Consider the following 23,069-nt stretch of genomic DNA (forward strand, 5'->3'; position numbering starts at 1 on the left):
CAGTGTCAATCAATGGGTGGTAATCAGAAAGCTTCTCGATCAGATCTGGATTCAGGCAGGGCTTCCCACACTCTCCTGCCTTGTTTGTGTGTTGCATAAAGCTTTCACCTGAGTCCATCAGGAAAGAGGAGAGCCAGAGAGGGGTGACTATGCCTGTAGGTCTAAGCCTCCCTGTATATGGATGATGTCACCATTGTCTGCTTGGATCCACTGTCAGTGCACAGACAGTGAGCAACTGCAACCAACTCGAGAGTCAAGGTAAATTGAGGCAAGAACAAGGCCATATTCTTTGGGAACTGATCCTTTATCCCCTATGCCCTCAGAACAGATTACCTGGAGGTGTTGGGTTTATGTTTTGGAACAGGGAATGGGAGGAGTGTATCACCAAGGTGAGGTAGAAAGGTGGTCTTTTCGGAGGACCTCTCTCTCTCCATTGCAGGTAAAAAAAAACCTGGTCGTCAGATGTGAGGTACTCTCTGTTGTTGTTCGTGGTGTTGATCTGGCCCATCCCCTGAACCTGTGCTGGTGCATTTACCCAAGCCTTTTTCTATGTCATCTGGAAGTCTCAGATGGACCGTGTCTGCAGGGACACCATGTACAAAACTCTGGACGGGGGAGGTGGAGAACATACCCAACCCCGCCCTCTTCCGAATGGACACCTTTGTGTGTAGCTGCATCAAGCTGTGTATAGACCCTCAGTACGCAAACATCAAGTGTCACGATGTACTGACATTCTACTGTCCCTGGTGTTGTGAAGGATGGGACTGGCCTCATCACCGTGAAATGCTCCAAGCAGTTAGACTGTTCTGTATCACCTCTCCTCCATGGGGAAACCTACAAAGAATAAGCCTTTGACCACATTTCCATCAGGAAATGGTCAGCATGTAGCATCCTCAAGATCTTGCAGGAGGAGAGGGTGGATCCAGTCAGGTTGTTCCCTGAGCAGACTGTCAAAGTCATTTGGCAGAAAGCTTCATCACCAGAACTTTCCAACAGGCACCGAGACATTGCTTGGTGGTGAGAAGGACGCTACCCTCCTGTATGCCCGGACTCTCTGCGCCAATACACACTGCCCTCGAAGAGGCTAATGGGTGTAGACACTGTCACACATCTCCTTCTGGAAGGTGCCTTTGCAAAGGAAGTCTGGAGAGAGATGCATCGGTTTGTGTCAAGGTTCGTCCCGAGCAGCTCTGTGATGCCGGACTCTCTGCTCCACAGTCTATTTTCCAGGACAAACATAAACTGCACCTAGAGGATCATCAACTTGGTGAAAGATGTTCTTTGATGTGTCTAAGACTTGTTGGTCTTCAGAGCAGACCTTGACTGAGCGTTGAAGACTGGCACTTTCCAAGGTCCAGGACTATGTGCTGAGGGACACATTAAAGTTTGGGGCAACTGCCAAGGTGTAGTAGGGAAAGAACACTATCTAAGGTCTTTCTGTCAAAGTACAATGGGATTCTGTTCAGTTATCGGACCCTCCCAGTACCTCAAATATATATAAAGTCTTATACCAGTGAGAAATGCCTTTTGTTTGTTTTGTTGGATAGAGTCAAACTCTCCATACGCTATTGTACAGGGTAGAACTACTTTAGTGACTATATACATAAAGATATTTTTATGAATAATGTATATTTTTGAAATAAAGTCCAAGTGCCTACTGAAAGCACAATCAAATCTACTTCAACATCAGTGTCAGAAAATATGTTCCAGATCTAACCATTTGCCATATGAAACAACATTCCTCATATCATTAAGGATTCTTTTGTCAAACACCTTACATCTGTGTCCTTGGGTTTTTGAAATTGTTGCTAATGGCAACAGTTTCTCCCTTTTTATTTCTGTTCAGGCTCCTTCTGGCTTTTGATTACCTCTGTCAAGTGACCTCTGAACATTACCTTCACTAAGTAGAATTCCCCATTTCAAGTTGAATCGCTGTTCTATAAATGCTCATCCTAATTTCCTGTTAATGCTGCAAATGTCTCAAGGTGTTTCCCAGGAGTGTGACTACCCAGTAAAATTTAAAGCCAAACGCCATAAGGAGATATCAGAACCAATAATAGTTAACATTTAACACTTAGTTAATGTCTTTCTTCCTGTGGTTCAACACAGATATGGACTTAGCTCTTTCTTTTGGCCCTCTGCAAAAAGGGTGTTAAACCAGACTTGTTTAGTCACTGTATTGCTGACGTTAAAAGAGTCCTGTCAAAGATCTCATGAAAGCAAAATACTATGATTGCTGGAAATCTGAAATAAAAAAACAGAACATAGGTGGTATAGCTGACACTTCATTGCAAAAATGAGTGCACATTGATAAATTCACTGCTATTTAAGAAAACCAGGCTACAAAGCTTACTCGTCTTTAACATCATGTCATCTTAGAATCCTGTATAAATGAGTGCTACTGTACTCCCAATGCCTTGTGTAGCCCAACATCATTTCATTGTTTACCATGGGAGCATAGCATACCTGAAAGCCTTCATATTGTAAAAAACCGTGAAGAAGAAACAAACACAACCTGCCTTTATACTAACAGGAAGAGAGCACTTGCCTTATGAGCAGTAACAAACTTACAGTCAAAAGGTGGTCACTTCATCCAACTTATCTCTAATGGAACTGGGTGGGAATTAAGTTGTCTGCATTGTTGCATCTGATATTGCAGCACTCTATTATGCTGAAGGTGATGTTCCTCCTCAGAAAACTGCTATCACTCTCTCAGCTCTTAAGCCTCCATCATATCCCATCTTTGCCGGCTCCAGTTATACAGAGCACAGCATGCTGGGATTTTGCTATACATCCTGTCTGTGGTGGAGGAGCTGGTGTAACACTGATGTAGCATGGTGATGCAGTAAGTTGGCCACCCCCTTGACTGACCACTGCTGACAGCATAGAGAAACTACCTTTGAGACTGCGCTAAAATGGAAGGCAAGGCAGACTAAAGTATTGTGAGCATTTAAGGTCTGTCTGTGGGGACAGAGTGTAAAAACGTATGACTAGACAAGATGCTTCCAGCATCCAACTAGGCACAGAGTAAGTGAACACTAAGGCAGCATGTGAGATGGCCCCTGGTCCAACCCATTGGATGGTGTTTGTCCTTGTGCACAAAGTGTCCTGGCAGCAGCATTGTAATTGAAGGTGCTGGTCTGTTCCAAAGTGCAGCACCCAAGTGAAGGACTCTGTTATAATTGAGTTGGCGATGTGCCATATATTTGCAGTGATTCTGGTGCATTTCTGATGCCAACCTCTAGGATGGCAGTGTAGGTGGTCATTGCCCATGGACCGTAACCTGACATACCAGGGACACTGTATAAGATAGGATTCCAAAGGAGGAAGTGGCAGGCTGGATTTGCCAGCTACTGGTTGTGACTTCCATTTCGGGAATTGTTACCATCTAGATTTTACCTGGTGCATATGAGGTTAGAAAACTACATATCAATGAGACAAAATTAAGTTCTAGTAGAATGGTAATGCATGCAAATGGCCGCAAGTAAGCTTCTTGTCACACACTGGCCACATTATCCTCTCACTGTTCAAACATTGGATGCAGAGTCAGACACTTTACTCAACGTAGAGAACCTAATTTTTCCAGTCCTGCCATATTTTCCCGACTGGCTCGCCAATATCCACACTGCTCAAGGGCTGGGAAGATTATGCCCAGAGTAACTATTTGATTTCAACGTGACACTTCTTTGTCAATAAAGAGAGGTCAAAATGTGATGGGTTTATGCTGTTTGAAAAAGGGAGGAGGGTCAGATGGAAGAAAAGGGAAAGTTCTGGGTTAGGTTCGAGGAAGCATGAGATTAAATGACAAAGACGTCAAGGAACAAAAGGCAAAGAGGATGTCAATGGTGTGGTAAAGAAACAAGGCATTGATGTACAGTAAGTGTTAATGGTAGAACAAAGGACAGCTTTGTCTGAAGCAAAAAACATGGGAAAAACGATACAAAGTGTTACTTGGCAAAAAAACCAAAATGGAGTACAGAGTTCATGGCCTGAACTTGGTGCTTACATTGTTGAATACAGTACATCTTAAAATCTAAAGATATACCTATTCCTGTATGTTTTGAAATGACTTACTTACATAAGTGATCTTAGTTGTTTACTTCAAAGCTACTTTACTCAAAGAAATCTTCTTGACTTGAATATGTTTGAATCTTTTAAAGAGTTGGCTTTATTAACCATTGTCTTTCCATATCATAAATAATGATTCCTTCTGTTTATTTTGATCATGCTGATGCTGCTCCACTCAGTTATTTCTTATTGATGATACCCAGATATTTGCAATAGAGGACAAGCTATGCTTGCTTTTCATGGCATTTTGAAGCCATCCTTTTTATTTTTGAAAGACTTGTGGCTTCAAGGTAGAAGGGAATTTGATTAGTCACCCATAACTTCCCATGTTGTGACAAAGGTTGGTCAAAGATTTTCCTTTAGGGATTATCTTCAAGAGGGGAGAGACTTGAGGAAGGGAAAGAGGTAGAGAGGTTTCAGGAGAGAATTCCAGAATTTTGTGCCCAGGCTGTGTTAGAAACATCTGCCGATGATAGTGAAATGAAATTCGGGAATGCACAAGTGTAAAGACTCTCAAACACATGACAGCTAACATCTCGATGATTTATGCAGAAAGTAACAATCACGTACAAACCTTTTTCACCCATGCTGCCCAAAGTGTCCTCAAAAAGTTCTATTTTTTTCACTTCCCTCTTGCACTTCTTACAGCAGTCCCTCGTTCTGAAAATAAGGTGCAGTGAGTCTGCTCGGCAATGGAGTCCCTTGGCCCTGGAGGTTTGGGAGCTTTGACGCCAGGGAGCTTGTGTCTAGATAGGCCAGACATTCTTACGCAAGTTGGCCCTTCTCAGCTTCGAGCTCCAAGGGTCGGCGTGGTGGTGGGGAGGGGGGAGCAGTAAGGGTGGAGGTGGAGGGTCTGACCACTTGTACATTATTCTGACAGGAAACTGCTGAGGGGCTTGTATGTAGATCCATGTCTGCCTGGGTAGCTCCTGGTGTTGCCCTGTCTCCTTATGAGGATGGGGTACCTAAACTGGGGTTAGGTTTCCATGTGTCCCTGTCAACATGCGTTCAGTCCTGAGGGTGATGAAGTGCAGGTTTGTGTACCTTTCCAGCAGCCCCTCAAGGATCGGGTCAGTCTCTGTATGCAGGCTCTCGCTCCCTCTCTCTGTGGAGTCAGGCAGATGGTAGCAGGATTAGCTGCACTGACACAGCTTCTGGGAGATGAGGGACATTGTATCCCAGATGTTTCTCTGCTACTACCATTCCTCACTGTGCATGAAATCACTGATAGCCAACATCACGGAGTACTTTCTTGCCTGGAGCTGAGCTGTTGCCAGTTTTCCAGCAGTCCTCTGAGAGACAACAGTCTGGATTGTTTCCCCCTGGTCCATCCAAAGAGCTGTCACACTGAGGTGCTCACCAGATTGTGTACTCTCACACTCTATTTAAGGTTCCCACCTTAAAGTGTCAGTATTTGAGCTGCATTTGAGGTGGGACAGGCAGGAGCTGCCTTGCTGATGCTTCGTCTGAGCCCTCTATTCTCTTGTCCTCAGAGACTAAGGAAGGATCTTCAGGTGGGGCCAGGCAAGCCTTTGCAGAGGTTGAGGGTGGGCCAGGGAAATCCTGCAAGATGAAAGAAGGAGAGAAGACATCATGACCAGAGGCTAGAAATGGTATGTAATGATTGAAAGTGACAGTGGGGTTCACATGAGAGTTGCTGTGAAATGAAGCATGGTACTTGTGTGTTTCATGGGACATGGATGCTTCTGCATCTCCTCAGGAATGGTCCTAGTCTTCCCTGAGGGCCTGATTGTCTCCTCATTAGGAGTGAGGACATGGATGTTGGCCACAGCTCCACCTGCATACACATTCATTGTCCTATCGTGGGTGTTCTCCTGTAATGAACAAAAATGCAATACATGGAGAAGTAGCCATTTGGATGCAGAACTAGCTCAAAGGTAGAAGGTGGTGGTGGGTTGCTTTTCAGACTGGAGGCCTGTGACCAGTGGTGTGCCACAAGGATCAGTGCTGGGTCCACTGTTTTTTGTTGTTTATGTAAATGGAGGTTATTTATAAGTTTGCAGATGACACCAAAATTGGAAATGTAGTTGACAGCGAAGAAGGTTACCTCAGAGTACACTGGGATCATTGACCGAGATGGGCCAATGGGCTGAGGAGTGGCAGATGGGGTTTAATTTGGATAAATGTGAGGTGCTGCATTTTGGAAAGGCAAAATCAGAGCAGGAATTATATACTTAATGGTAAGGTCCTGGGGAGTGTCGCTGAACAAAGAGACTTTGGAGTGCAGGTTTATAGTTCCTTGAAAGTGGAGTCTCAGGTAGATAGGATAGTGAAGAAAGCCACTTTTGGAATGTTGCATGCAGTTCTGGTCTCCTTCTTATCGGAAAGATGTTATGAAACTTGAAAAGATTTACAAGGATATTGCCAGGATTGGAGGATTTGAGCTAGAGGGAGAGCATGAATAGGCTGGGCCTGTTTTCCCTACTGTGTCGGAGGTTGAGGGGTGACTTTATAGAGGTTTATAAAATCATGAGGGACATGGATAGTATAAATAGACATGGTCTTTTTCCTGGGATAGGTGAGTGCAGAGCTAGAGGTGTCATAGGTTTAAGGTGAGAGGGGAAAGATTTAAAAGGGACCTAAGGGGCAACTTTTTCATGTAGAGGGTGGTGCATTTTTTGAAATGAGCTGCCAGAAGAAGTGGAGGAGGCTGGTACAATTACAATATTTAAAAGGGATCTGGATGGGTATATGAATAGGAAGGGTTGAGAGGGATATAGTGCCAAGTGCGGGCAAATAGGACTAGATTAGTTTAGGATATCTGGTCGGCATGGACGATTTGGACCGAGAGTCTGTTTCGATGCTGTATACCTCTCTGACTCTATTTTCAATGTTTACTCTATATGTTGGCTCTAGCTTCAAGCTTCCCAGTACCTTATACAATTTGTGTACTCAGGCTGAACGCTACCCACAGCCATAGAGAGATTGCAAAATGAGGATGAGAAGCCAAGGTATTGCCTCTCTTCTGCATGGATTATTAAAAGTCAATTAGGAATGTATAAACTGGCTAAATGTTTTTGTTTGCAACCACAGCCAGCATTGTCCTGGTTACTATTAGGCTGACACCTGCTGCACCATCTTAGGTTGATCAAGACAAACAGGGGAGATTTCCCAATCAAAATGGTGGAAAGGACCCAGCCATCAGTGAGTTTGGAAGCCACTCTGACCGTATTCTGGGAGGTACCATCACTGACAGAAAACAGAGAGTGGACCTAAATGAAGCTTTCTCCAGGTCTATTGCTGATGATACAAAACCAAACAGGATCGTGAGTTGTGAGGAGGAGGCAAAGAGGCTTCAAAGTGATTTAGACAATTTGAGCCAGTGGATAAACACATGGGAGATGCAGGACAATGTGTCTAAATGTGAAGTTATACACTATTAAATACTATTAAAATGGTGATATTTTAGGAAATGTAAAGGGATTTGTGTGTCCTAGTTTACCAGTCAATGAAAGTAGACAGAAAATGTGTTGCTGGAAAAGCGCAGCATGTCAGGCAGCATCCAAGGAACAGGAAATTCGACATTTCAGGCAAGGGCTTATGCCCGAAACGTCGAATTTCTTGTACCTTGGATGCTGCCTGACCCGCTGCGCTTTTCCAGCAACACATTTTCAGCTCTGATCTCCAGCATCTGCAGACCTCACTTTCTCCTCAATGAAGGTAGACAGGCAGGTGTAGCAAGCAATTACAAAGGCAAATGGAATAGAAGATTAGACTCAATAATCAGGACCATGAAAGTGGTATTGATTGTTGTAAAACCATATCTGGTTCACTAACATCCTAACAGAGGTGAAGTGAGAGTGTCTGCCCTTGACGTCGAGGTCACATTTGATGGAGTGTGGTATCAAGGACCCCAACAATACTGGAGTCATTAGGAGAAAACTATGTAGTGGTTGGAGTCATACCTGGCATAAAGCAAGATGGTTGTGGTGGTTGGAGGTCAGTCATCTCAGTTCCAGGACATCACTGCAGGAGTTCCTTAGGTTAGTGTCCTAGGCCCAATCATCATCAGCTGCTTCATCAATGATCTTCCCTTTATTAGAAGGTTACAAGACGAGGTGTTTACTGATGATTGCAGAGTGTTCAGTAATATTCACAACTGTTGAGACACTGAAGCAGTTCATACCCAATGCAGCAAGATCTGGACCTTATCCAGGCTAGGGCTGACAAGTGGCAAGTAACATTTTCCCCATACAAGTGCAATGACAATCAGAATCTAACCATTGCTACAAGGCATTCAATGGCAAGTAACAGGTTATAGTCCAACAGGTTTATTTGGAAACACTAGTTTTTGGAGCGCTGCTCCTTCATCAGGTGGTTGTGGAGTATAACATCGTAAGACACAGAATTTAAAGCAAAATGTTTGCTAAAAGTTCTGTGTCTTGTGATCTTATACTCCACACCCACCTGATTAAGGAGCAGCGCTCAGAAAGCTAGTGCTTCCAAATAAACCTGTTGAACTATAACCTGGTGTTGTGTGATTTTTAATTTTGTACACCCCAGTCCAACACCGGCATCTCCAAATAATGGCATTAACATTACTGAATATTGCTCCATCAACATTCTGGGGCTTATCATCAACCACAAAATGAATTGAACTAACCACATAAATACTGTTAGTACAAGTACAAGTCAGAGGCTAGGAGTTCTAGCACTGAGTAGCTCACCTCCTTACTCTCCAAAACCTGCCTGACTTCTATAAGGTGGAAACGTGTGGTGCTGGAAAAGCACAACAGGTCAGGCAGCATCCGAGGAGCAGGAAAATCGACAGGAATGTCCTGAATGAAGGGTTTATGCCTGAAATGTCGATTCTCATGCTCCTTAGATGCTGCCTGACCTGTTGTGCTTTTCCAGCACCACATTTTTCAACTCTGAGCTCAAGCATCTGCAGTCCTCACTTTCTCCTGGTCTTCTACAAGGCACAAGTCAAGATTGTGATGGAACATTCCTCTGTTTCCTGGATAGTGCAGCTCCAATCACATTCAAGATTATTGACACCACCAAGTCAAAGCAACCTGCTTGATTAGCACCATATTTACAGACATCCATTCCCTCCACCATCAATGCTCAGTAGCAGCAGTGTGCACGATCGACAAGATGCACTGCAAAAAGTCATCAACGCTCCTTAGGCAGAACCTCCCAAATGCCTCAGCACTTCCACGCAGAAAGGCAAAGGCAGCAGATCCATGGGAACACCACCACCTGTAAAATCCTCTCCAAGCACTCACCATCCTGATATGGAAATATATTGCTGTTCCTACTATATCATTTGGGTCAAAATCCTTGAATTCTCTCCAATAGCGTTATGGGTTTACCTAGATCATATCAACTGCAGGAGACCATCTCTCCATCACATTCTCAAAGGTAACTAAGGATGGGCAATAAATGCCAGCCCAGTCAACAATTCCCACATCCCGTGAGTGAATCTTTTAAATCCTAACATCAAACATGATCTGAGCTACATGTGACTTAAGACCTGCAAAAAAAAGGTTAACTGCTAAGTGTCCTTTGAACTTGTTGAGCTTGCCACTCAGTTTGAAGGTAACTAGGGATTGACAATAAATATTGCCCTTTTCAGTAACGCCCTTGCTCCATGAAGGAACACATTAAAACAAAACTCCGAGAAACAGCAATGTGACAATCACCAGGTTATGCTTTATAGACATTTAAGTTGAGGGATAAATATTGGCTAGGACACAGGGAAGAAATCCCTAACCATCTTTAATTAAGGTTATGGGATCTTTCATCTCCAGTTGAGAGGACAGATGGGACATTGCATCCATAAGACAGCACCTCTGATAATGGGAGCAATAGCCAAGATTTTGTGCTATTGACTTGCTAGCTCTGATTTGGAAGGTTCTTGTTGTAATTTCCATACCAACACTTGAGGACAAACGTGAACGCTGTAGAGGAGGATTGCTGCATTGCCATCTTTCAGTTTCAGTGTTAATAGAGCTCCATCCCTCCTCTTGGATTGATTCTCAACCTGTATCGTGGCATTAGGAGCACAACTTCCATTGTCATCAAGTCCTAGTGTGGGACTTGAACCCAAAGCCTCCAGCTTTAGAAACAGGCAACAGAACCCACTACACAAACAAGTTCTCCAAAACATCAAGCTGTACTGGTATTGGAAGCTGTCCAGAGAAAGTTCACGTGGTATGGAGGGGCTGTTTTTTGAGAAGTTGAGTAGGTTGGGCCTGTACTCATTGAAATATAGAAGAATGTAAGGTGACCTTATTGAAACATACAATATCCTTAGAAGACTTGACAGGGTAGATACAGAAAGGCTGTTTCCCCTTTTGGGACAGTCTAGAACCAGAGGATATAATTTCAGAATAAGGGATTGTGTATTCGAGAGAGATGAAGAGGAATTTCTTCTGTCAGATGGTAGTGAGTCTGTGGAATTTCCCCAACGGGGACTGTTGAGGCTGAGTCATGAAGTATATTCAAGGATGGACTAGACAGCATTAACCAGTAAAGAAATCAAGAGTTTTGTTTTTAAATCATTAGCGGGATGTGGACATTGCTGGCTGGGTCAGCATTCATTGCCCTTCAGAAGGAGGATTATGGAGAAAAGGCAGAAAAGTGTGGTTTAGGATTATTAGATCAGCCATGACCTCATTAAGTGACAGAGCGAGTTGAATGGTCTATTTCTGCTCCTTTCGCTTCATTGGCGGTGAGGCTTCAGAGAGGTGCAGTATTTGTGACGGCTGCTATATAAATGCAACTCTTTCACATCTAGTTTTTACAGTTGTTTCAAAATAAACTAAACTGACTTTGTTGAAAACTTCAATTAAAAAGCAATTGGAAATAATAAAGTTCACATTTTCGAGACGGCCGTACAAAATGGGGTAAAGGGAAGGTGTGTGAACAAGGCTGGTTTTCTTTAGTTGTCCATTAGAGGTCGTCTATTACACACTTCTGGTTGTAAAGCTGAACAGGGGAAAAAGACATTTACAACTCTTTAGAGGGAGAGAAAGTTGATGACGCTGGAGTAAAACTCCACCTTATTCCTGTCGCCGATTTAACCCAATCTAAGCACCATTCACTTCCTTTTTTTTCTGGGGCACCGTCGCTGATTCAGTGAGTGGAGCAGGAAGGAGAGCTTTGGGGGGTGGTAGCGAATGGAAAGCTACTGAGACACAACAGGGAGCAGGGCTTTAGGCTTCAGCTTGTAATGTAGTCGCTGCAAATAACAGCATCAGGAACGGTCCAGTCCCCAAGTCAGCAGTGGGCAAGATGCTACAAGCGATGTCCCAACCATGATGACTGCTAACTCCTTGGACACCCCGTAACATTCCTCTCCTGCGTCTGCCTGTTTTCTTTTTAAACAGCTGTACGTTATAAAACAAAAGGTAAGGAATATTGCTCCCATCGCTGAGTAACTTCGCTCAGGGTGTTGTTTTTTTTTCAAATGGGTTTGCTTCACAGATACAAGGTAGGAGCCAGGACCTCTTCCTGTGCAGAAGGAGGGTGGTTCTTTTTAATAAGTGAGAGTAAAGACCGTCTTCTCGCTCCCAGAATGAGGCCGGGCTGTAAGCAGGATAGAAGCTTAAGGAAGCCCACGTTTAATTCCTCTTCACTAAACCCCTATTGTTCCTTCTCAGCTGTAATGTTGCCCATCCCCCCATCCATTGACAATCTGACAAGTCATTCAACAAATAGAGAAACACTTAGTGGCAGCCAGGGTCAGACACTGATTCCATGTCATTGGCTGGAAGAGAGTGATAAGGAAGATTTAAAACACACACACGCACACAATAGTTGCTAGAATCTGGAAGTCAATGGAAACAAGTTTCAATGGTTACTTTCAAAAGAGCTTTGGATGTTTGCAAGCTATAGGGAAAGGGCAAGTAAGTGAATTTGAGACAACTCTGGATAAAGTGTCCTAATCTTGCAGTGTTGGTTCTGCCTCCATTAGTAGCACACGCCTATCAGTCAAAATATTTTTGATTCCAGTCCCAGAGCAGTGCAGAGAAAGTGCACTGGGACGGGAACCAAGTGCACTTTGAGAATGATGTTAAAATGAGCCTTACCCGCTTGCATTCCCAGAATTCCAGCATGCTATTTTGAAAAAGGACAGGGAAAATTCTCCCCAGTAACCTGGCCAATTTTTGCCCCTTCACCAGTATCTCAAAAACAATGTAATTAGCACATTACCATTTATGGGATCTTTCTGTGCACATAGAGAGTGCCCGCCCCAGTTCCTACACTAAACTATTTTGACACCCTGAGATTGGAAAAGTGCTGTATGAATGCTGAGAGCAGTTGGTGGAGCTGATACGTTTGTGTGTATTAACTCAAGGGAGGGGTGAGGATGGAAGTGTGGTTTTTAAAAGGGGTTCCTGCTCACTGTCCAATGAGCTCTGCGTGAATGTGGCAATTGGAGGAGGACAAGATCAGGGTCGGTTGTGATAATTGAAACAGAGCATGCTGGAAATCAACAGGTTGTGCAGCCTGTGTGGAGAGAGAAGGACAATTGATGTATCATTCAATAATCTTTCATCAGATGTGATAATTTCCAGAGCTGAAATATTTTTTAGAGACTCAGTCAAAGAATGACCATGTTTTTTAGTAAGCTCTAAATGAGGTGAAGATATAAACATGTAATTCATTGTAGAAAGCAGTACTTCATTTCAATGTTTTGAAGATAAAAAGATAAGCAAATCTAACTGGTATCAAATATCTTGAATGATTATAATTGTCCATATGTCTCTCAGTTAGAAACTTAAGAATTGCATTAGCTGAATATTTGGATTCAGTGTCACTGGACACTCCTGCCTGTTGTCTCTTTATTCCATCAGGTTGGGAGTGAGTGATGATGCAAGTAAAACAAATAATGACAACATATGACAATCATAAATAACATAAGAAAATAATGTGCATTGAGGATCTAGAGTATCTTGACAGATCATGACAATGAAACTTCATATTTCATGGCCTGTTAATTATAATCTCACACATGGTCCCATGCACACTGTTTCTATCTTGTGGTAAGAAGCCTAAATTAAAATCACTGACACAAAGCCCATTACAATGGAGCAAGCTGGTTTCTTTAACAAGTGACATGTGAATTAACAGAATATAATTTCAAGTGTATGTTGATCTGTTATGCAAACCTTTTATTTTATAAACTGGAAGGTATTCAGCATTCCATTATAACCTGTTGGTGGACTAAATTTACTTTCTGTGTGAGCAAACTCATGCAACTATTTAAACCTAATCTTTTCAGAGTTTTTAATCTGTTCCTTCTCTCCCATGCTCTCGCTGTCTGTCACTGTTTCTACTCCAAGCTTCTGCTGGCTGCCTCCCCCAGATTGACTCAAACACCAGAGCCTTGACCTCTGACCCTATCTCAGCTTTTTCACTCTTTCTCTCATGTCAGCGATTGATTCCTTAAGCAATCAAAGGGACCTGCTGTTTTCCTCCTGGGTATTGATTCCTGTGGTCCTCACATGAATGAAGCCAATCTCAACATTAAATGAATGAGTGTATTAACAAATTTAGCTGTGAATATATAAGGTGCAGGTGAGGCCATACGTACTGTGTGCAATTTTGGTCTCCTTCCTTGAAAGTATACAACAACATTGGAGACAGTTCATATAAGGTTCATTTAACTGAAATCTGGGATAGGGCGTGGTTACCTTAAGACAAAAGATTGAACAGGTTAGGTCTGTTTGTCCAAGCTTTTGGTCACTTGCTTACAGTCTCCCTTACTAGTTATGGTATTAAATTTTGTATGAGATTGCTCTGTGCTACAAGTTCTATACAACTGCAGATTTGTTATTGTTAGCATCAGCAACTTGAGTTAAATGTTTCCTATGTTGAATAGTCAATAAGGTTAAAATATGACATATTATCTAGGTTCTTTACTAAAAGATGAGGTTTCTATTTAGGTTATATTCCCTACAGAATGGAAACAGGCCGTTTGGCCCAACAAGTCCACACCAATCCTCCGAAGAGTAACCCACCCAGACCCATTCCCCTACTCTGTATTTATGCCTGACTAATGCATCTAACATTATGGGCAATTTTTTAGCATGGCCAATTCACCTAACCTGCACATCTTTGGACTGTGGGAGGAAACCGACACAGACACTGGGAAAACGTGCAAACTCCACGCAGTCAGCTGAGGTTGGAATTGAACCAGGGTCTCTGCTGCTGTGAGGCAGCAGTGCTAATCACTGAGCCATCGTGCCACCCCAAACAACAATGTTCTGTACAAGGGATTAAGAGATTAATTAGGCATGTCTGAAATGGGTGGGGTGGATGGTAAATGAAGGGCTGGTTAGCAGTGGCTTATGAAAATCCTACTGTGTGTACCCCTTGCATCAACTGATCAGTGCAGGAAATCTTGTAATCTCTATTTGCCATTTGTTAGGGGAAGAGTTTCCATTTACTTACTGGGTATTTTTTCCGTCTGTCTTTTCAGTCAGTAATGGGCTTCCACTGGATGAGTCTCTGTTTATCAGGAAAGACCCACAAATGGTTTGACATAGCCTTTTGCAGGAACTTCTGCTGTTCCTACCATCTGCCAGTCAGTGCATAGGAAAGATTTAAGGTTGAAAGTCAACCTGTGTGGCTATGTTACAAATGCATCCTGTATGGTCAACAAGTCCTAACATGGGACTTGAGCCCAGAGTTCTCTAGCCTAGAAGTATGGATGCAAGAGTTTCTGCATGGCTACCAATCGACTTTATTAAATATTTCGCTTCAATTTTCTATTAACTCCTTCTGCATGCTGAGTTAAGGAAACAACGATATCTGGCCCTTGAGCTCTGTTAAATAATCAGTATTATATTTTAGGCCCACACTTTGCCTGTGAGACTTTTTTCTTAATTTAACCTACTTTCTAATCAATCTGTTCAGAGATGTTATTATACACCTCTGGATCAGGCGGGACTTGAACCTGAGTCTCTCGGTCCAGGGTTAGGGACACTACCACTGCACCACATGTAAGACTTTATGATAAGCATGTTGCAGGGTATTTGTCCACTGCTCGTTAGAGTGGGCAGGCAGGCAAGATGCGCTGCTGTTTCTCCTGCCTCATCTGAGATGAGCTAATATTGTAGGTGGTCCAATGAATCTGAAGCAGAGTTACTGTCCAGAGTTGAACCTACTTACCCAAGGAAGGATCATATAATCCCTACGGTGTGGAAACAGCTTTTTTGGCCCAACAAAACCTTCCAAAGAATAACCCACCCATAACCTGATCTACACATTCTTGAACACTATGGGCAATTTAGCATGGCCAATTCACTCAACCTGCACATCTTTGGATTGTGGGAGGAAACCAGAACACCCAAAGGAAACCCACACAGACATTGGGATAATGTGCTAACTCCACACAGACAGTCTCCTTAGACTGGGATTGAACCCCGGTCCCTGTTGCTATGAGGTAGCAGTGCTAACCAGTGAGCCACCATGCTGCTGATCTTCAGCGCCATCAGTAAATTCCCAATTAGCTAGAACATATGACTAGGAGGAGGCCATTTAACCCCTCGAATCTGTCCTGCACCACGGATCTGTGACTTAACTCCAATATCATTTAATATCTTTGGTCAGCAGGAATCCATCCATCATAGGTTTCAAATAAATAAAGGAGATCTGGAATCAAATGCCGTTTGCAGAAAAGAGTTCCAAAATGCTTTTGTGTGTAGAAGTGTTTGCTAATTTATCCTTCATTAAAGTTGGAAGAAAATCCAAACAGGAGAAAATAAGGACTGCAGATGCTGGAAATCAGAATTGAGACTGTGGTGCTGGAAAAGCACAGTAGTTCAGGCTGCATCCGAGGAGCAGGAGAATCAATGTTTCAGGCACAAGCCCTTCATCAGGAATGCCCGCAACCTCAATTTTCCTTCTCCTCGGATGCTGCCTGACCTGCTATGCTTTTCCACACTCTCGACAGAAAATCCAAACAAGATGTTATCAATGCATTTTGAATTTTTAATGAACCTTTTGGCCTTTTTCTTGCTCTCAACGCAGTTGGGATACAGTTCTGTGATTCACTATTTTGCATTGTTTTCTTGACCTAGGATCATCTTAGTTCCAGAAGGGAAGGTAACTTATTGTGATTAATAGCTGGGAAACTTCTTGCAGTACTCTTGGTCAAAGCTGAAAGACACACTGTAGTTCTAGAAATAGATAATATGAATAATTCATTAGCTACTCTTGACCACATTCAAGCCCACTTGTTCATAATTTGACGGTATTGTGCAAGTGATATCTCAAGAGTTGAAATTCAAATATTTGGTTAGTTAGATATTGGGATGCTTTCATCTTTGGGATAATTGCAGTATTGCAAATTAACGCTTTCATTATTATCTCTTGCACATTGCGGTATTTGTTGCTCCACGATTAGAATCATGCAGAGCAGAGAAAAATGCTCTCTGGAAGTGCTGCCAATTAGTCTCACCATCCCCATCATCCTGCAAATTTTCCCTTTTGGAAGTTATTATTGAATTTGCTTCGACTACCCTTTCAGGTAGAATGTGCTGGATAATTCAAAGTAACTATTAATTTGACTAGAATGAAGAATAATTCAGTCAAAACGGATTCCCTCTTAGATTTGTGGATTTGTCATGTAGCTTTCTGAGGCCCTAGTATTCCCTTCCAAGTTTCTCTCTATTTCTCTTTGCCTTTACTTCTCTTCTTAAAGCCTTTGTCTTTGACCAAGCTTTTGGTTACCATGCTAGCATCACATGTGTATCTTGGTATCACATGTTTTATGGTAATGTTCCTGGGACCGGTGGCTCAGTGGTTAGCACTGCTGCCAGGGAGCCTGGTTAGATTCTCATCTCGGATGACTGTGCGGAGTTTGCACATTCTCCCCGTGTCCAGGTGCTCTGGTTTCCTCCCACACTCACAAAGATGTGCAGGTCAAGTGAATTGGCCATGCTAAATTGTCCACCATGTTAGGTGCATTAGTCAGAGGAAAATGGGTCTGGGTGGGTTACTCTTCGGAGGGTCGGTGTGGACTTGTTCGGCCAACGGACCTGTTTCCACACTGTAGGGAATCTAATCTAAAACCTGCCTTTGGGGTGTTTTAACATGTTAAAGTTGCTGTTTAAATGCAATTTTTTATGCGAAGGAATCTGATGGATTGTATTTTCACTTTCTTTTTTTCCAACAACATCTTTGATAAAAACTTAAAAGTATGTTACATGACCACACAAAATTTGATATTACATAAATTGTAAACTAAATTGGTTTCTTCCAATATTTAAGCTGTTTAATAGATTCATAATTACAATGAATATTTGCAAGATTAACTTTGCGTCAGATATGCAGCCCAGCGGGTTTTACCCAGTTTCCCACTGTATTATAGCTGAAAGGCCTTAGATGGTGGTCTTTTCCCACTGCACCATTGCTATGCTGCCCCTAAATTTAATATATCCTTTATCAAGTAATTTGGGCAGACCAAAAAGCATTTTTTACCGAGTTGATGATCCCTCAGCCATGGTTGATCTTTGTCTCAGTGTGTGTCCCTTGGAACAGGCTAGGGAGAACAGAGTCCTCTGTCAAGGAACTGCTCAGGATGGACTGTGACAAAATGCATTGCATTATTTCCATATTTTCATTGCAAAGACGTGTTCCAGAGGAGGAGGGTGACAGTCTGTAGGATGAGCAGTATTGATAGACCAAATGATCTTTGTGTATTCTCCCATAACTGTTTTTGTGAACGTAATAACTTAGTGGTGAAGTTGATTTACAGTATTGTGAAAGATTTAGCAATCAGAAATGAGCGTGTTGCTAATGACGCATTTTCCAAGAATATGTTATCTGATCTGAAGTTCCAGATAACCAACCTGCAATTAGAATGAAACAGTGCAGAAGAAGATAATTGACTAATCATGCCTGTAATGGTCTTTGAAATAGATATCCAGTCAGACCCATTCCCTTGCTCTTTCCCCATAGGCTTGCAAAATGTTTCCATTGAGTATTTATCTAATCGCGTTTGGAACTTACTGTTGCATCTGCTTCCACCACCCTTTCAGGCATTGCATTCCAGACTATCGTAACTCAGTGCATAAAAACCATTCTCATTTCCATGCTGGTTCTTCTGCCAGTTGCCTTTAATTTGTGATGTCTGACTAGTGAAGCTCCTAGGAGAAAGTGAGGACTGCAGACCCTGGAGATCAGAGTCGAAGAGTGTGGTGCTGGAAAAGCACAGCCGGTCAGGCAGCAACCGAGGAGCAGGAGAGTCGATGTTTCGAGCATTTGCCCTTCACCAGGAATGGGGCGTGGCTGAAAGATAAATGGGAGAGGCATGAGGCTGGGGGGGAAGGTAGTTGGGAATGTGGTAGATAGATGAAGGTTGGGGTGAAGATGATAGATTGGAGAGGAGGGTGGTTTGGATAGGTGGGAAGGAAGATGGGCATGTAGGCCAGTTCAAGAAGGTTGAAGCTCCTGCGAGTGGAAACCGTTCCTCCTTAATTACTCTGTCAAATCTCCTTGTGCTTCTGAACACCTCTTTTTGGCCATTACCATTTTCAGGAGTATTGAGATTTGCAGTTGAAATGGTGAAAGTTCGCGGAATGTAAGTTAATGCCAAAAAGATGAAAGTTATGGAGTTTGGACAGCTGGAACAGGCTGTAGTTCTAAGGGAGCTTCTTGTGAGAAGATGATTACAAATATATTTTTTTTAAAAAACTAGTATAGCAATGGCAAAGAATGCATTCTCCAAACTTAAAAAATTGCTCAGCATAGAAGTGAGGTAAAGTCTTGAGGAAAACATTGTCCTGATTGTGATTTGTGGTGTTTCATTTGTATGAAGCTGGGAAATGGACCTTGCCAACAGCAGATATCCAAAGACCAGGACATAGTGAGATGTGGATGTGGTGAAGGGTGGAGTTGGTCATTTCCAGAGAACACAAGGACGATAAAGAAATTCTCAGACTGGTGAAGAAGAGAAGATTATTGGTGAATATCATCAATTTAGGAAACAGTGTTGGATTAGTCATATTCTAAGACTTGACAAATCAGTGAAGGAGGTAACTGAAGGAAAATTAAAAGATGTAGAGAAAGGGGGAGAAAGACATTAGGGTTTGATAACTTGAAATTGAAATTAGGATCCTGAATAACTGAAGGGAATAGCACAAAACTATGGGATGTGGTGAAATGAGCAGACTGATCATGATGGATCATAACCAGAACAAACTCTGCTTCATTAGTCTCTGCAGGAAATTGATTTCAACATTTCAGAGGGAGAGAGAGAGAGAGATCCTTTCTTTTCTTTATTGCCTTTGTAGCTATTTTAAAACCTATTATGTTTCAAACTTTGAAAGGCCATCAATCAGAAGCATTAAATCTGATTCCTTTTCCTTAGAGGCTGATTGACCTCCAGAGTATTTTGAGCATTTTCCGTTTTTACTTTGCTCTGTACTTTTGCAGCATGCCGTGCAGTATACAACGATAGTTTTTCCAAAATGATGTTATTATTTTTGGGTGTTTGTGCTCATGTCTATCCTAGTTCACTACTGTAGGCACTCTTTAGCAGACATCAGCTGACAGTTTGAGAGTGATCTTTCCACCCGTTTGCTGTGAAAAATAAGCTTGAGTCAAATCTATCTTGTCATTTTGAACCATGGCTGAAGGCCATATGTTGAAACGTAGGAACATATCCTTTCAATTTGTGAAACAACAGAGTGCTGGAATTCCAAAATGAGTTGGCATTTATTGCGAGTGGCAGCTTTTATCGATTCAATGTATTGCTGCTGCCCTTCAGGAACAATGCCAGGCCTTGAGAGAGGGTGCATGGGATGTTTACTGGAATGGTCCTGTGGAGAGGGACTTGGATTGTGTGGCAAAGCAAGGGATTGTTTTCCTTACAGCCAAGTGTAGAAACGTTAGTGAGGGGTTTTAATAGAATAAATGGCATGAATTTGTTTCACTGGTAGGAGGTTGGTGAGTAGACTGCAGGATTTCATTGTGATGAGAAAGGAGTGACTTTCAAAAGGCAATTGAATAAATATTTGAAGGAGAAGTAATGCAATGGTATAGGAAAGGATTGTGGGTGGACTGGATAGCTGATTCAAAGAGACACCATATTAGGCCAAATGACATCTTTCTGTACTGTATGAGTCAATATTCATAGCCTGGAAGTGTTAAGAGTCATACAGGGTGAAAACAGATCCTTCAGCCCAACTCATCCATATTGATCATGTTTCCTAAACTCAACTGTCCCGTTCTCTATTTTGATGTCCATGATTTTGACATCAGGGGAGAAATTAATCAAAGGAACCACATAACATTGTGGTTTAGTTGGTTAAAGCATCTGTCTAGTAAATAAGAGATCCTAGGTTCAAATCCTAACAGTCCCTAAACTTCATTTTAAGGGGTGGAACGTGGCTCAGTAGTTAGCATTGCTGCCTCACAGCGCCAGGGACCTGGGTTCAATTCCACTCTTGGGCGACTGGCTGCTTGTGTGGAGTTTGCGCTTTCGTCCCTGCGTGGGTTTCCTCTGGGTGCTCTGGTTTCTTCCCACTGTCAAAGATGTGTAGGTTAGCAGGATTGGCCATGCTAAATTGCCCTGTAGTGTCCAGGGATGTGGAGGTTAGGTGGACGATCCATGGAAAATGCAAGGCCACAAGGATAGGGTAGGAGTTAGATCGTGGTGGTATGCTCTTTGGAGGGACAGTATGGACTTGATAGGCAAAATGGCCAGCTTCCACACGATAGGAATTATATGATATTGAACAGGTTAGATGAAAAAGAGCTGGAGGAGGCTGGTGTGGAGGATAAGGTGACACTATCAACATTCCAGGGTTTATCATTGACTGGTAATTGAGCTGGACCAACCACATGAATACTGCGTTTACAAGGAGGGGTGAGAGGTCAAGAATTCCATGGTCACTCCACAATGCCTGTCAACTCTCTACAAAGCACAAATCAGGGCTGTGATGGAATCAAAGATTTTAAGCTTTGAGAAAGTGTGTTCGCTGAAGATTACCAAGATTACTTATTATTGCCACCAAAAGATTTGATCTGTGGTTTACTGGAGGAATCTCGGCAGATTTGCAGCTGACAGCTGAAGCTGCTGAAGGATTTATGGAACCCCTTGGGTTGAAAGCAGAAAGAGGCAGTAATTATCGAAGTGCTGTTTTCAGTGAAGTGGATTGCAAAGGGAAGGGAATGTCTGGTGGCTAACAATAGCTTCTGATCATTAAAGGGAATACAACGTGGAGGCATCAAAGAAAACTGCTACCATGTAAAACTGGCTTGATGTGTTGGCTAAAGCAGAGGTTTTTGTCAGTGTGTTTGTGAAGGTGTGTGATCTGATGAAAATACACTGTTTCTTTTTAAGAATAGTTTTCAGTCGATTGCATGTGATGTGTTGGAGCAAGCCGTACATTTTCCACTCTGTAGGCAGAAATTCTTCGTTGGAAATCAGCAAACAATAAGACTATTGTTTTAGTTTGATTTCCAAATGTTCTGTTCATAAAGTTACTGTCCTCGTGAGTAAACATAAATTTGTGTGACTGTTAACTTGCACCCTATGAAGTTTGCCATCCACAGTTTAAACTTGTGAAGTGAGTGCCACATGTTTTAGTTTTCATTCACTGTATCAATGTGCAATGAAACAGAATTTGATTTCCCCTGTAACTCTCTCGCCAAACTAAATTGGCAAAAGATATTTCCATTTGTTGCTAAGACCAAAACTGGGTCATAAGATAGTCACTAATAAACTGAAGTAATTAAGAGAAACTCCTTTGCTCAGGGCATGATGTGATTGTGGAACTTGCTAATATAGGGAATTAAAGTTGAGATTAGAGTGGTGCTGGAAAAGAACAACCGGTCAGGCAGCATTAGAGGAGCAGGAAAATCGACGTTTCGGGCAAAAGCCTTTCATCTGCTGAGGCAAATAGGAGAGAGGCATTTAAAGGGAAGCTCAAAATACCTGAGGAGGAAATGAATAGAAGGATATGTTGATCGGTTTAGATGAAGAGTAGACAGAGGAGACTAGTGTGGAGTAAAGGCCAGCACTATTGACATCCAGGGGTTATCATTAACCAGGAACTGAAACAGACCAGACACACACATACTGCAACTACAACAGCAGGTTAAAGGTTAAGAATTCTGCAGTGAGTAACTCTCCTCCCTACTCCCCAGTGCCAGTTGGCCTTCCACAAGGCAGAAATCAGCAGTGTGATGGAATACTCCTCACCTGCCTGAATGGGTGCAGTTCCAATAATACTCAAGGTGTTTGACACCATTCAGGACAAAGCAGCCTATTTGGCTTGCACCCCATCCATCACCTTCAATTTCACTCCCTTTGCCATGGATGCACAGTGGCAGCAGTGTCTACCATCTCCAAGGTGAACTGCAGCAACCTGGTAAGGCTCCTTCGACAGCAGCTGCTAATCCTGCAGCCCCTATCATCTAGAAGGAAAAAGGGCAACACATACATGGAAGCACCAGCACCTGCAACCTTGAGTTTGAGTTTGATTTATTGTTGTCATGTATACTGAGATACAGTGAAAAGTATTGTTTTGTGTGCAATACAGGCAAATCGTGCTATATAAAGTGCATTAGGGTAGCAGAATAGAGTGTAGAATATAATGTTGCAGTCACAGAGAAGGTGCAGACAGAGATCAGAGTTAACGTTTGAGAGGACTGTTCAAAAGTCGATAACAGCGGGGAAAAAGCTGTTCTTGAATCTGTTCACGTTTTCAAGTTTTTATATCTTTTGCCTGACAGAAGAGTGTGGAAGAGATTATAACCAGCGTGGGAGGGGTTGGTTGCTTTCCTGAGGCAGCAAGAAGTATAGGTGAAGTCAGTGGGTGAAAGGTTGGTGTGTGTGATGGTCTGGGCTGTGCTCATGACTCTCTTGTTTCTTACGGTCTTGGGAAGAGCAGTTGCCGTATCACTCTGTGCTGCATCCAGATAGGATGCTTTCTAAGGTGCATCTAGACAAATTGGTAGGAATCAATGCCACATTTCCTTAGCCACATGAGGAAGTAGAGAAGTTCTTGTGCTTT

General features: G+C 42.6%; 1 protein-coding gene across 3 annotated transcripts in view; it reads left to right on the top strand.

Annotated features, from left to right (window-relative positions):
• Positions 1-23,069, top strand: part of cemip2 (cell migration inducing hyaluronidase 2) — a 91,398-nt gene that overhangs the window by 1,986 nt on the left and 66,343 nt on the right. Inside the window, exon 1 of one of the 3 annotated variants that reach the window (XM_060839551.1) lies at positions 5,664-5,681. The exons of 1 other annotated variant lie outside the window; for it this stretch is intronic. In XM_060839551.1, the coding sequence (XP_060695534.1) occupies positions 5,679-5,681 (3 nt within the window). In that variant the 5' untranslated portion in view covers positions 5,664-5,678. Of the gene's footprint in view, positions 1-5,663; positions 5,682-11,150; positions 11,445-23,069 lie in introns of those variants that run through there. One more of the 3 variants, XM_060839561.1, reaches the window with a different exon arrangement.

This window comes from Hemiscyllium ocellatum, chromosome 2 (assembly GCF_020745735.1).
Source record: "Hemiscyllium ocellatum isolate sHemOce1 chromosome 2, sHemOce1.pat.X.cur, whole genome shotgun sequence".
NCBI lineage: Eukaryota > Metazoa > Chordata > Chondrichthyes > Orectolobiformes > Hemiscylliidae > Hemiscyllium > Hemiscyllium ocellatum.